Genomic DNA, 12,268 nt, shown 5'->3' on the forward strand with positions numbered 1-12,268 from the left:
CAGTTTAAATATAGTTTATCCTGGTTTTGAGCAAGAACAAAGCCAGGTTTTAGCTAGGAAGCCTTCCAGAGTGGTTTTGAAAGATGGGAGGAAGGGTATACACCTGATGGATACAGGTAAGGAGCTCCAGGCCTTAGCAACCTTGCTTGAGTACAGACAATGCCCAGCAGATTTGTTAGGTTTGTAGACAGACAGGAGTTTTTGGTTACTGGACTGCAATGAATGGCTGGGAACATAGCTGTGTACAATGTTTTTTAGTGCTGGACAGCCAGATGGATGCTGGATAATTTTATAGGTAGTAAGAAGTTGTGCATATGTTAGTTGATGTGGCAGTTCTAACCAGTTAAGGCTTTTCAGTGCTATACAGTGGTGGGTTCTGAAAGAGGTAAATTTAGCAACTTTGTTAGAACATTTTTCAAGTTTTCATTTTTGCGAAGCAGGTGTAACATGTATTCACCTTTATTAGAATGATTTGAAAAGAAGACCAGTAATTGAACTGACTGGTTAATATGTGATTCCATTACTACTTTAGGCATACAGGTAGGACTGGTTCAATTTAATTGTAGAGAAATATGACATGTTCTGGGTGTGCACTGCAATAGTCCTCAACGGGAGAACATCCCGAAAGGCTTGCAACGTAAGTAGGACAGCTCTCATCTCTAGGACATTAATATGCAACCTGGTTTCCAGGAAAGACCACATGCTTTGGACCATCTTTCACTTGATATGCCCCCCCCCCAGTCCAGATGGGAGGCATCCATGGTCACTGTGGCTGTGGGGGGGGGGGTGTCCATGATCACTGTGGAGTGGGGTAGAAGAAACAACCTGCTTAGGAACAGGTCGTTCAACTGAAGCCATCGCCAGTCATTGTTTGTTAACCTGATCCAGATGTCATGATAAAAACATAAATGGGCAGTTGGACAATGCTTCAGGAGTGCATATAGTGTCTGTCAGAGAAGGTTCTCTGAAGCCCTGGTTCGGCAGAGCATCTATGCATTTGAGATCCAAGCTCCGACACCTAGTCTCTAAAGAATGCCTGCATCCTAAAATAGACAATCAGATTCAGCAGGTGTATCCATGGAGTCACCAGAGTGCAGAATAGGCAAGACGTCCAAGTGGGTCCGACTCTGAGAAACCAATGCAGAGTTATACCTCCCAATAGACCTTGTTTGTCAAGTAGGAAAGAGATAAGACCCAAAGGGTATGTTGTAGCCCAGTACTCTATTTTTGGGTACAGAGTACTGGTCTAGTTGAATAGGCCTGTAATGGAGAAATGGCCAGCAAGCCAAAGCCTTCAAGGAAGGAGGACAGGGTTAGTTCCGGAATACTAGCTGTAGGGGTAAACATCTCCACAGTGAGAAACAGTATCCTGGGCCAGAAGACAATACTGTTTGAGCACCTGTGCAAGCCATGACAGGGAGGAACTGACCAGACCTCCATGCCGGAAGAAAAATAACAAACAGTGAGGCTGTCGGATAGGCGGGATGTTTTGGATCTGAACCACCTGCACTGGCTTAGGATCTCTAGGTGTTTTGTTAGAAGCTGAACTGGCTCAACAGTTCAGATCCAAAGGGGGTTTGGATCCAAGGAGTGCCTGTCAGATCCTAGGCTTAGGATCAGAGGAAGAAACTGCCTTTTTTTTAACACAACAATATGAATAAAAATATGAACAAAAATGAGGGATGTGTCGGATCTGAATGAAGCCAAGTTCCAACAAAAAGCTCCATATCTGAGAGTACCAGATCCACAAACAGCCCAGCTCTATGGGCGATCTGCCAGACTTCAGATCCGAGACCCTTGGATCTGAGGAGAAAACCATTCAGCAAAACAGCTCCAGATCCGAATGCACTGGATCCAAGAACAGCTTAACTGTTTCTAGTCAGCCTGCCACATATCAGATATGAGATATTTGGATTCAAGAAGAGTACTATTCACCCTAGAGCTCTGGATTCAAAGTTCAGCTGTTTCCAATGATAAACTACTGGATCCCAGGGATTGAAATTAAGAGGTGTATGCCTCCAAAGAAAAAACTTTTGTCAGTCAGTCTGAGAATTAAGGGAACTGTAAGGTAAAAAAAACGTTATAGAAACCATCTAAACATAGAACAGCTCAGTTGTATTTGAGGGATCTGCTATACGTCAGATTTGAGGAGAGAAACTTACTTTACCGTTCTGGATCCAAACATGACAATATCAGTAAATGGTGATGTCATCAGATCCAAGGTCATCTTCAGACCAGAGGAAGTTATCCCAACTAGCAAACTGTTATCTGTGGGATCCTAAGCTTAGGATCCAAGGAAAAGGGTTACTGAGAAATCAAACTTCCATGGAGGAAGAAATCCTGGCTTGAGGGGAAAACTGCAGCCTACTAACAAGCTAATAGATCCTAATAGCTTGGATCTGATTAAATTTTGAATAGTAATCTGAAATGCTTGCTGTCAGATGCAAGGAGAACATTGAATCCGAAGGAGGTCGAAGGATCTTCAAATCCGAGGCTAGGATCCGAAGTCCTGTATGTCGCTTCCGTTATTTGACCTTTTTTTTAATCTATCAACCTCTTCTCTCTTTCAAGTGAGGGTGAGCCCCTCAAGGAACAATTGTGAGCTGTGAAAGGACACAAAACAATCACTTAATGTTCTGGCAGTCTGAAAAAAAAAAAAAAAAAAAAAAAAAAAGCATACTTCTCAACTTCTCAGAGCAAGTATCTGGACAAAGCCACAAGCAACGGATGGGTGACACCTATAAAGTCTGAAACTTAATGTTTGACATTATTTACTACCTTCAGCCTGTACAGATTTACCAATGATTTGTCAGACGACCACAAAAATACGAGACATAACTTTTTGCAACACAGGTCAGAAGGGAGAGCTGAAAGAAATAAAGGTTTCATGCGATTCTTTAGCACTCAAAAAAGAACAAAAGCTCTTATTTCGCCTGAAAACATTCACCACTGCTTCATCCGAGCCCTCTAAAGGAATTGAAAAACAGGGGCATCGATCCAGACACACTAAGAAACATATAGCAGAGGGCAAAATTCCGTGAAAAACAAGAAACAGAAGTCTAATGTTCATGACTTGTTGCATGGCCAAAAAGACCACACTGACAATCTATACCATCCAACTGATCCGTTGGTCAAAAGTCCAGTAATCGCTAGAAAGAAGCACACTTTTGTTTAATAGGAGCAGTTTGGACAGCACATGCACCCTGTGAAAAACATTCTAAATGTCGACATTTGTAAACCAAGGAGTAAGAAGCAAGTCCTGGACCCTACAGCCCGAAAGGAACAGTACAAGTTTCTGAAGTGGGAGCAAAGCCAAAGATGGCTACACAGAAAAGCAGGAAAAATGGGAGAACACATAAACATTGTACCTGAGGAAATGGTAAAAATCACCATGACTGGGATTTATGAAGAAAAAAGACAAGCCTTGAAACTGCAAAAAGATGGACAGCAAAACAGGAAGGAAGAAAGCAAAACATATATATCTATATATTCCATAGCTACTGTGGAGGAATGAACTATCAAGAGAATAAAACAAACAAGATAAAGGCTAGAATTTAAAATAATTTTCCTTACAAGCTCAAGACTATGGAATCTTCCATCCTTCCACATCTGGAGGCGAACGAGATATGAGGAGTTAGAGATAGCATACTGCATTATGGGAAGAGGGAGAAGCTCAAGACTAGGATCTAAAGTGTGGAAAATGAGGCCTAGTCGGATCCAAGGACTGGATCTGTAACCCATCAGTGAGGAAAAATTAAAAGGATAACATCAGATTAACATTTATTAGAACATTCCATATAAAAAAGCTTTGGGATCTCAACGGTTAAGTTAACAAATGGTTACTCTATGCACTTTCAATACTGTTAAAATAATCGATTACAATTATAATAAAAAAAACACCTTCATATTCCACCTTCAATTTGCTGTGTAAGCTGCAATAAGTCACCACATCAGTTTTAAGTGGGTCAGACTTAAACATCTGTTTATATATCAGTTAGTTATGCCTCCATTAAGTCATCCACCATGCCTGTTGCAAAAAGTGAAATGTGCTGTATTTCGTCTCAATGCAGCTTTTAGGCACAATGATTTGCAGCAGATTACAAATAAGTCAGCAAATTGCTACAGTCTGAATGTGATGTGAAAACTCAAACTTCCCACATGATGAAATAAAACAATGTGTTGGGGGTTAGTATAACGGTTAAGATGTTCACCTCTCAACACAAAGTACAGGGTTTGATTCTTACCTTTGGAAGAGAAACTGGCTAGGTATAAAATGGCTCACGTGGGCAGCTAGTCTAGTACTTAACTATTTATTCTTTGAAATACCATTGATGTATTTGTTTAAAACTGTCACTTGATGTACAAGATACTTTATCTTGCCCTAGTTATCCAGGTTATAGCAAAAAAGAATCTGCTGATCTGTGTACTTATCCATTTACCAAAATGGACATAAATAAAACAAGAGCATATAGAAATTACCGAACAATACCCTCTAATTGTATTTCAGAGATCTGTAGTTTTAAAATGTCACCTCAGAAACAAAAAGGAAGTTAAAGAAATCAGTAGATAACTACATGATTAACTTACCAGTTGAAGTTGAAGGTCTTTCATTTTATTTTCATAATATGCTTTCAAATGGGAAAGCTCTTTTTCAGCCATCTGTTGTGCAAGCTGGATGCCCTGCATCATCTCCTTCTTGGCTTGAACTTGAGCCTCCTTAATTTCTGCTTCAAGCCTAGCAGCATAAGAAAATCACCATTAATAATAACTGAAACTTACATGTTATTAATACTGCTATACCTCCTGCAAGGCATTCACACCATTCAGTGGGGGTACAGAATTTCACCTGGAGTTTACAGCTTTAAGTTCCTTCAGCTAGATGAACTTAGAAAGTCAATAAGGAAAGGGTAAGGGGACATGACATGGTAATCAGGGCAGAATAGGAGTGCTTGCCAGTAACAGTCATCAAATTTCCAGTAGGACACTTGCCTACCAAAAAACAAAATGAGATAAGAAAGGCTTGGTGAAGTTGCTTTAAGGGCAAGGTGGATAATACACAATATAATAAGAAAAAAGCAATAAATGTACCTGCCTATAAATAAATACAATATGAGTAAAAAAGTAGCAACAGCAAGAAGTAATAAAGGCAGTGTAATACTTCAATTACATGGACAAAGATAAGTAGGTGTTTTCATTTCTTGACCTGATTTTAAATTCATTCTAACAGTCTATTAGTAGTCCCAGTACATACAGTTGATATAAAAAGTGTACACACTCCTGTTAAAATGTCAGTTTTTTTGTGATATAAAAAATGAGACCACAATAAATCATTTCAAACTTTTCCCACCTTTAATGTGACCTATAACCTGTACAATTCAATTGAAAAACAAACAAATCCGTTAGGGGAAAAATATAAAAAATACAAAACGTACAATAAGCCAGTTGCATAAGTGTGCACACCCTTAAACTAATACATTGTTGAAGCACCTTTTGATTTAATTACAGCATTCAGTCTTGGCATAGCAGGGTATACACCTGCCATCACTTAAAAAGACTCTGATTAACCCCAAATAAAGTTCAGCTGTCCTAGTAGGAGTTTCCTGACATTTGCTCAGTTGAGGGCTATAGCAAAAGCCATGGTCCTCAGAGAGCTTACAAAGCATCAAAGGGATCTCATTGTTGGAAGTTATCAGTCAGGAGAAGGGTATAAAAAATATCCACAGCATTGGATATACCATGGAACACAGTGAAGACAGTCATCAAAAAGTGGAGAAAATATGGGACAACAGTGATGTTGCAAAGAACTGGATGTCCCTCCAAAATTGATGAAAAGACAAGATGAAAATTGGTCAGGGACCTACAGCAACACTGAAAGACCTAAAGGAATTTCTGGCAAGTCCTGGTTGTGTACTACATGTGACAACAATCTCCCGTATTCTCCATATGTCTGGACTATGGGGTAGTGTTGCAAGATGGAAGCCTTTTCTTATACAGAAAAACATTCAGGCCCAGCTAAAATTTGCAAAACAATACATCAAGTCTCCCAAAAGCAAGTGGGAAAATGTAAAATGTCTTATGGTCTGATGAGATCAAGGTTAAACTTTTTGGCCACAATTCCAAAAGGTAGGTTTGGAACAAAAACAGTACTTTGCATCACCAAAACAACACCATCCTCACGGTGAAGCATGGTGGTGGCAGTATCATGCTTTGGGGTTGCTTTTGTTCAGCTGGAACTGGGGCTTTAGTCAAGGTGGATGGAATTATGAACAGTTTCAAATACCAGTCACTTTTGGCCCAAAACCATTATGCATCCGCTAAAAAGAGGAATTTCACCTTTCAACACAACAATGGCCCCAAGCATACATCCAAATCAACAAAAGAATGGCTTCACCAGAACAAAATTAAAGTTTTGGAATGGCCCAGCCAGAGGCCAGACCTAAATCCAATAGAAAATCTGTGGGGTGACCTGAGGAGGGCTGTGCACAAGGGATGCTCTCGCAATCTGACAGATTTGGAGCACTTTTGCAAGGAAAAGTGGGCAAATATTGCCAAGTCAAGATGTGCCATGCTGATAAACTCCTACCAAAGAACACTGAATGCTGTAATTAAATCACAAGGTGCTTCAACAAAGTATTAGTTGAGCGGTATGCGCACTTATGCAACCAAGTTATTATACGTTTTTTATTTTTTTATATTTTTTCTCCTAACAGACTTTTTTTTTAATGACTTGTACAGGTTATAGGTCACAGTAATGGTGGGAAAAGTTTTGAAATGATTTATTGTGGTCTCATTTTTTTATATCACAACAACCTGGCATTTTAACAAGGGTGTGTACGCTTTTTATATTTACTGTAGTTGCACTGCATTTTTGCTGTTTAAGTGGACTAACCGTTATCAAACCCTAGTTTCATTCTTATGTAGTGAGTTGCAGTTCCAGGCCAGTCATCTCAGAGCTATGGGTCTAATTGTTTTTCCAACCCACCCACACTGCCGTAGTTGTGTTGTTAAATCCAGTGCATCTTTTTTGCCTGCCCCTAATGATAACTTGACAATATAATTCCTTCCCTCTCCCTATTTACTGGCTGTTGATAAGCACACAAGTACCATCTTGCAAAGTCTCTCTCCATTTAAACTATTTACCAGGCTAAAATACCTTTGATAAAATTTCTTAATACTGAGTGTACTGATACTGCTTGCACTGATTTTAGTATCAAATTAGTCATTTTTTACCATAATGAGTTGACTGGTAGTTGACTGGTTCTTGCTGGTGGCAGAAAAAGGCTTCCAGGCTAGTTGTTTTTATTGAAATTTAAATACTGAGTAGCAAGTCCACCCTAATATTACTCTAAAACCAAACACCAAGCAGTTATAGTTACCCTGCCCCCCAGAGTCATTCCTGTCAGTATACTATCATCACTTCCCCACAACTTCTCCAGCTAGCCTGGTTGACATGGGTTCTTGAAACAGTCTAAGAATTGTCTCATGCTATCATCTATTACTCAAACAGCATAACACAGTGTGTGAGAGGTGTATATATCCTTGATGGCAAAAATCTCACACACAGTAAACTCAAGACAAAAAAATCATCAGCAGTACATCACACCTCTCCAAAGGCCATCACAATACATATCATCCATCATATGCAGAGGATCTAAAGATGAACTTGCTTAAACCTCAAACAGTTCCAAAACATGTCATAGACACAAAAAAAGAGTTATGTACTTACCATAACTTGGCATCTGTGTTATCCTATGTCATTATTCCTCACAGTAGGGTCTTGGATCCAATATCGGTTCTGAACCGGCAGCTTTAGCTCAGACAGATCCAAGGCTCAAGCTCCTCCCTCTCCCATAATCCTTTGCTGCTCTCTAACCCTAAGATTGGGTTTGCTAACATAGTCAGGATTGGCTACAACCCAGAAAGTAGAAAAGCACCGACTCCTGGACCTACAACACTCCAACTTCCTCAGATGATCCAACAAGGAAGGGGGATGGCAAGAGAAAAATGTGAGGAATAATGGCATAGGATAACACAGATGCCAAGTTCTGGTGTCATTATTCCTCAAAGTAGGGTCGGACTCCCCATCTACAACACACCCTGGGAGGTCTCAAGGAAGGACATGCCAAAGCACTGTGGAACCAAAGGAAGCCTTGTTCCTGGACAGCAAATCCAGCTTGTAATGGGATATAAAGGTGTGAGGATTAGACCAAGTGACAGCAACGCAAATATCATCAATGGAGAAGTCTGGACATGAAGACAGAAGAAGTAGCCACAAATCTAGTAGAATGAGCTCTAACCCTTCCCAGAACATTAAGATGTTTGTTAGTGTAGACTGTCGAGATACAGCTGGAAATCCATTTGGAGATGGTCACTTTAGAAATGGGAAGGCCATGTCTATTTATAGAAAAAGCCACAAAAAGCTAGTCCGATTTGCGAGACTCCTTAGTTCTATGTAGATAAAAATCACAACTGCCTATGTACATCCAAAGTATGCAGAATATACTCTCCCTTATTGGAATAATTGGGAAAGAAAACTGGCAACTGAATACATTGGTTCAGATTGAATACAGTGGAGACCTTAGGGAAAAAGAAAGGATTCGTTTGAAGAGACACACTATGTTTGTGGAAGATGGGGGAACAATATAAAGAGCTTGTAGCTCAAACACCCTTTTAGCTGAGGTTATGGCTACTAGAAAGGCTGTTTTCCAAGACATAAATTTGAAATCACACAAACTAGCAGGCTCAAAAGGGCTCTAAGTCAGAGATTGCAGAATGAAAGTTAGATCCCAAGGATGTGAGAGATCCTTAACAGGAGGTCATAGAAGAAACCATGAAGGCCTCACAGAGTCCGGAAGAGAACATAGGCTCACTATTCTCATGAAAGTTGGAAATTGCCACCAACTGAAGCTTAATAGTAGAAAAACTTGCTGCTTCCTGAAAAAGTGAAGACGAGAACTAAAGAATATTAGGTACAGATACAGAAAAAGCGTCCATATTCCTGCTCTTAGCCCAGATAGAAAACCTTTTCCATTTGCTACTATAAACCTTTTTGATGGAAGGTTTTTGAGGAGCTAGGATGATATTTTTGATAGGGGAAGCTAGCCTGGACTGTTTCAAAATCACTGGAATTGGAGAAACCATGTGGTTAGATGAAGGGTCCGAAAAATGGGAAGAGGAAACCCCGGCAGATGGGAGATTAGATCCTGATGGGGATCCAGTACCCAAGGGAGATACTTCAGGTGAGACCTTAGGAAGGAAAATCACGTCTGATGAGGCCAGGAAGGGGCAATGAGGATCAGGGGTGTCCTCAGGTGGTGGGCTTTCTGCAAGATCCTGGGAATAAGAGGGATAGGAGGGTAAGCATAGAGGAGACCTGGAGGCCAATCGTCGACTAGAGCATCCCTCTGTGATTCCCTGGGTGGGGGGATCAAGGCAAAGTAAATGCTGAATTTGTTACTGGCTGGGGAGGCAAATAGGTCACAGCATGGTTGACCCCAACAATCGAAAATGTGCTTCGTCACCCTCAGATTGAGGGACCACTCATGAGGATTCAATAGGGTTCTGCTGAGTTTGTTGGCCAACACGTTAAAATCCCTGGGAATATCAGGTGCAAGAAGAAAGTGCCTGGAGGACATCGCCCATTCACACATTCGCATGGCCTCTCTGCACAACGGGTAAGAAAATGTTCCCTCTGTTTCTTGATATACCAGACCACTGCCATGTTGTCTGTCTGAATTGCAATCATCCCCAGAGGGAGGCAGTCCTGAAATTGCAACATTAGGAGGACTGCAATCATCTCTAAGACATTTATGTTCAACTTGCTCTCTAAGGGGGACCACATGCCTTGAACTGTCTGCCCTGGAAATGCCCCCCCAACCCAACATGGAAGCGTCTATGGTCACTGTGGCCTTGGGCAGAGGAGATGAAAAGTGTCTGCCTAACAGGAGATCCTGAGACTGAAGCCATTAAAGAAGATGCTGTCTGCATACTGGCATCAATTTTAGGGACAAGGACATGTGCTGAATCAGAACAGACTACTGAACCGCCAGGGTCAACTGTAATACCGGCATATGATACTTCGCCAGTAGCACAAGCTCTATGCCCACAGCCATACATCCTACAGTCCGAAGAACCAAGTTTACTGCAGTATTTGAAAGATTTAAGATTTGTAATAACTTGAATCCAGATCAGTTGAACTCTGTGCAGAGGTAAGGCTGCACTATACGAAAAGAAGTCTAGGTGGACTTCTTTGAACTCTAACATTTGCGTACCAGATTTGACTTTGAGAGGTTCACTGTAATCCCCAACTGACTGAAGAGGAGGAGGGCATACTGGACGGCTTGTGACAGTTGATGCCTCGTGGGTGTGATGAGGAGCCAATCGTCAAGATATGGAAACACCTGAAATCCCTGCAGCCTCAGGTGAGTCGCCACCACTGCCATACATTTGTAAGAAAAAAGAATGAATGTGCTACGTCTTGCTCGCAAATATTTAAATAACTGAAATACTCTTAGTACAAACCGCAGTTTAGGTGGAAGCTTGGTAGCTCTTACAAGAACTGTTGAGCTGTTACAAACAGCAGTTTAAATTGAAGCTTGCTACAACTGTTAAGCTGCTAACAGCAGCTGAAACACTCTTGATACAAACAGCAGTTAGAGTGGAAATTTGCTGGCTCTTACAAGAACTGTTGGGCTGGTAAGAACAGCTAAAGTACTCTTGATATAAACAGCAGTTTAAGTTGAAGCTTGCTAGCTCTTACAGGAACTGCTGAGTTGTTAAAGACAGCTGAAGCACTCTTGATAAACAGCAGTCTAAGTTGAAGCTTACCAGCTATTACAAGAGCTGTTGAGCTGTTAAAAACAGCTAAGGCACTCTTGATACAAACAGCGATCTAAGTAGGAGCTTCCCAGTTCTAATTAGACTGTTAAAAACTCTTTATTACATAAAACAAATAATAAAACAAACAGTATAATTTAGGATAAGCGCTTTCGGTTATGCTTAACCTTCTTCAGATTCTGTTAGAAGTAAGAAAAACTTCCTTTTTATATACAAAGCAGTTGCCACTCCCATTCTGAAGACATCATTCCTTAAAGTGAAAGCTTAGATTGTATTTACTTTTTATTTCTCAGGCCTCACTCTTTTAATATAGGTTTTAGGGGTACTACCCCAGTCAGTCCTGGGGGATAATCTGCTCTCAGATCCATAATCCACCTTGCTTCCTCAGCTTCTGTTTTATTCATTAGGTCACCACCTCGTATACTTTCTTTGATGTTTGATAAAGCCATAAATCTAAAAGAGTGGTTCCCAAATCTAGAGATATGTTGGTAGAGAGAATTAGTTTCTACCTTGTTTCTTATATCACATAGGTGGTGAAGAATACGTTCCTTGCATTTTCTGTTTGTTTTGCCTATATAATAAGCTGGGCAGATACTTCAGGTTGCAACATATACTAGGTTCCTGCTAATGCAATTCACTAGTCCTTGGAAAGTATATATCTTATTTGTTACAGGATGTATAAATGTATCTTGTGTGTTAATCCAGGCACATGCTTTACAGAAACCACATTTACGTGTACCTCTGTTAGGCCTTGTAGGGGCAGCCTGTGTGATATCATTTCTCATCTCTATTCTTTTTGGCATAAAAACCTCTTTACCTATATTAAAAGAGTGAGGCCTGAGAAATAAAAAGTAAATACAATCTAAGCTTTCACTTTAGGGAATAATGTCTTCAGAATGGAAGTGGCAACTGCTTTGTATATAAAAAGGAAGTTTTTCTTACTTCTAACAGGATCTGAAGAAAGTTAAGCATAACCGAAAGCGCTTATCCTGTATTTTACTGCTTGTTTTACTATTTGTTTTACTATTTGTTTTATATAATAATGAGTTTTTAACAGTCTAATTAGAACTGGGAAGCTCCTACTTAGATCACTGTTTGTATCAAGAGTGCCTTAGCTGTTTTTAACAGCTCAACAGTTCTTGTAAGAGCTGGTAAGCGTCAACTTAAACTGTTGTTTATATCAAGAGTGCTTCAGCTGTTCTTACCAGCCCAACAGTTCTTGTAAGAGCCAGCAAATTTCCACTCTAACTGCTGTTTGTATCAAGAGTGTTTCAGCTGCTGTTAACAGCTTAACAATTTTAGCAAGCCTCAATTTAAACTGCTGTTTGTAACAGCTCAACAGTTCTTGTAAGAGCTACCAAGCTTCCAACTAAACTGCGGTTTGTACTGAGAGTATTTCAGTTATTTAAATATTTGTGAGCAAGAGGTGGCA

General features: G+C 40.3%; 1 protein-coding gene across 1 annotated transcript in view; it reads right to left on the bottom strand.

The window, feature by feature from the left end:
* Window positions 1-12,268, bottom strand: part of KIF14 (kinesin family member 14) — a 2,369,812-nt gene that overhangs the window by 851,641 nt on the left and 1,505,903 nt on the right. Inside the window, exon 17 of the mRNA XM_044086046.1 lies at window positions 4,588-4,735. Within this exon, the coding sequence (XP_043941981.1) occupies window positions 4,588-4,735 (148 nt within the window). The remainder of the gene's footprint in view (window positions 1-4,587; window positions 4,736-12,268) is intronic.

The sequence above is a fragment of the Protopterus annectens genome, chromosome 10.part0 (genome assembly GCF_019279795.1).
Source record: "Protopterus annectens isolate FY-2018-M chromosome 10.part0, PAN1.0, whole genome shotgun sequence".
Taxonomy (NCBI): Eukaryota; Metazoa; Chordata; order Ceratodontiformes; family Protopteridae; genus Protopterus; species Protopterus annectens.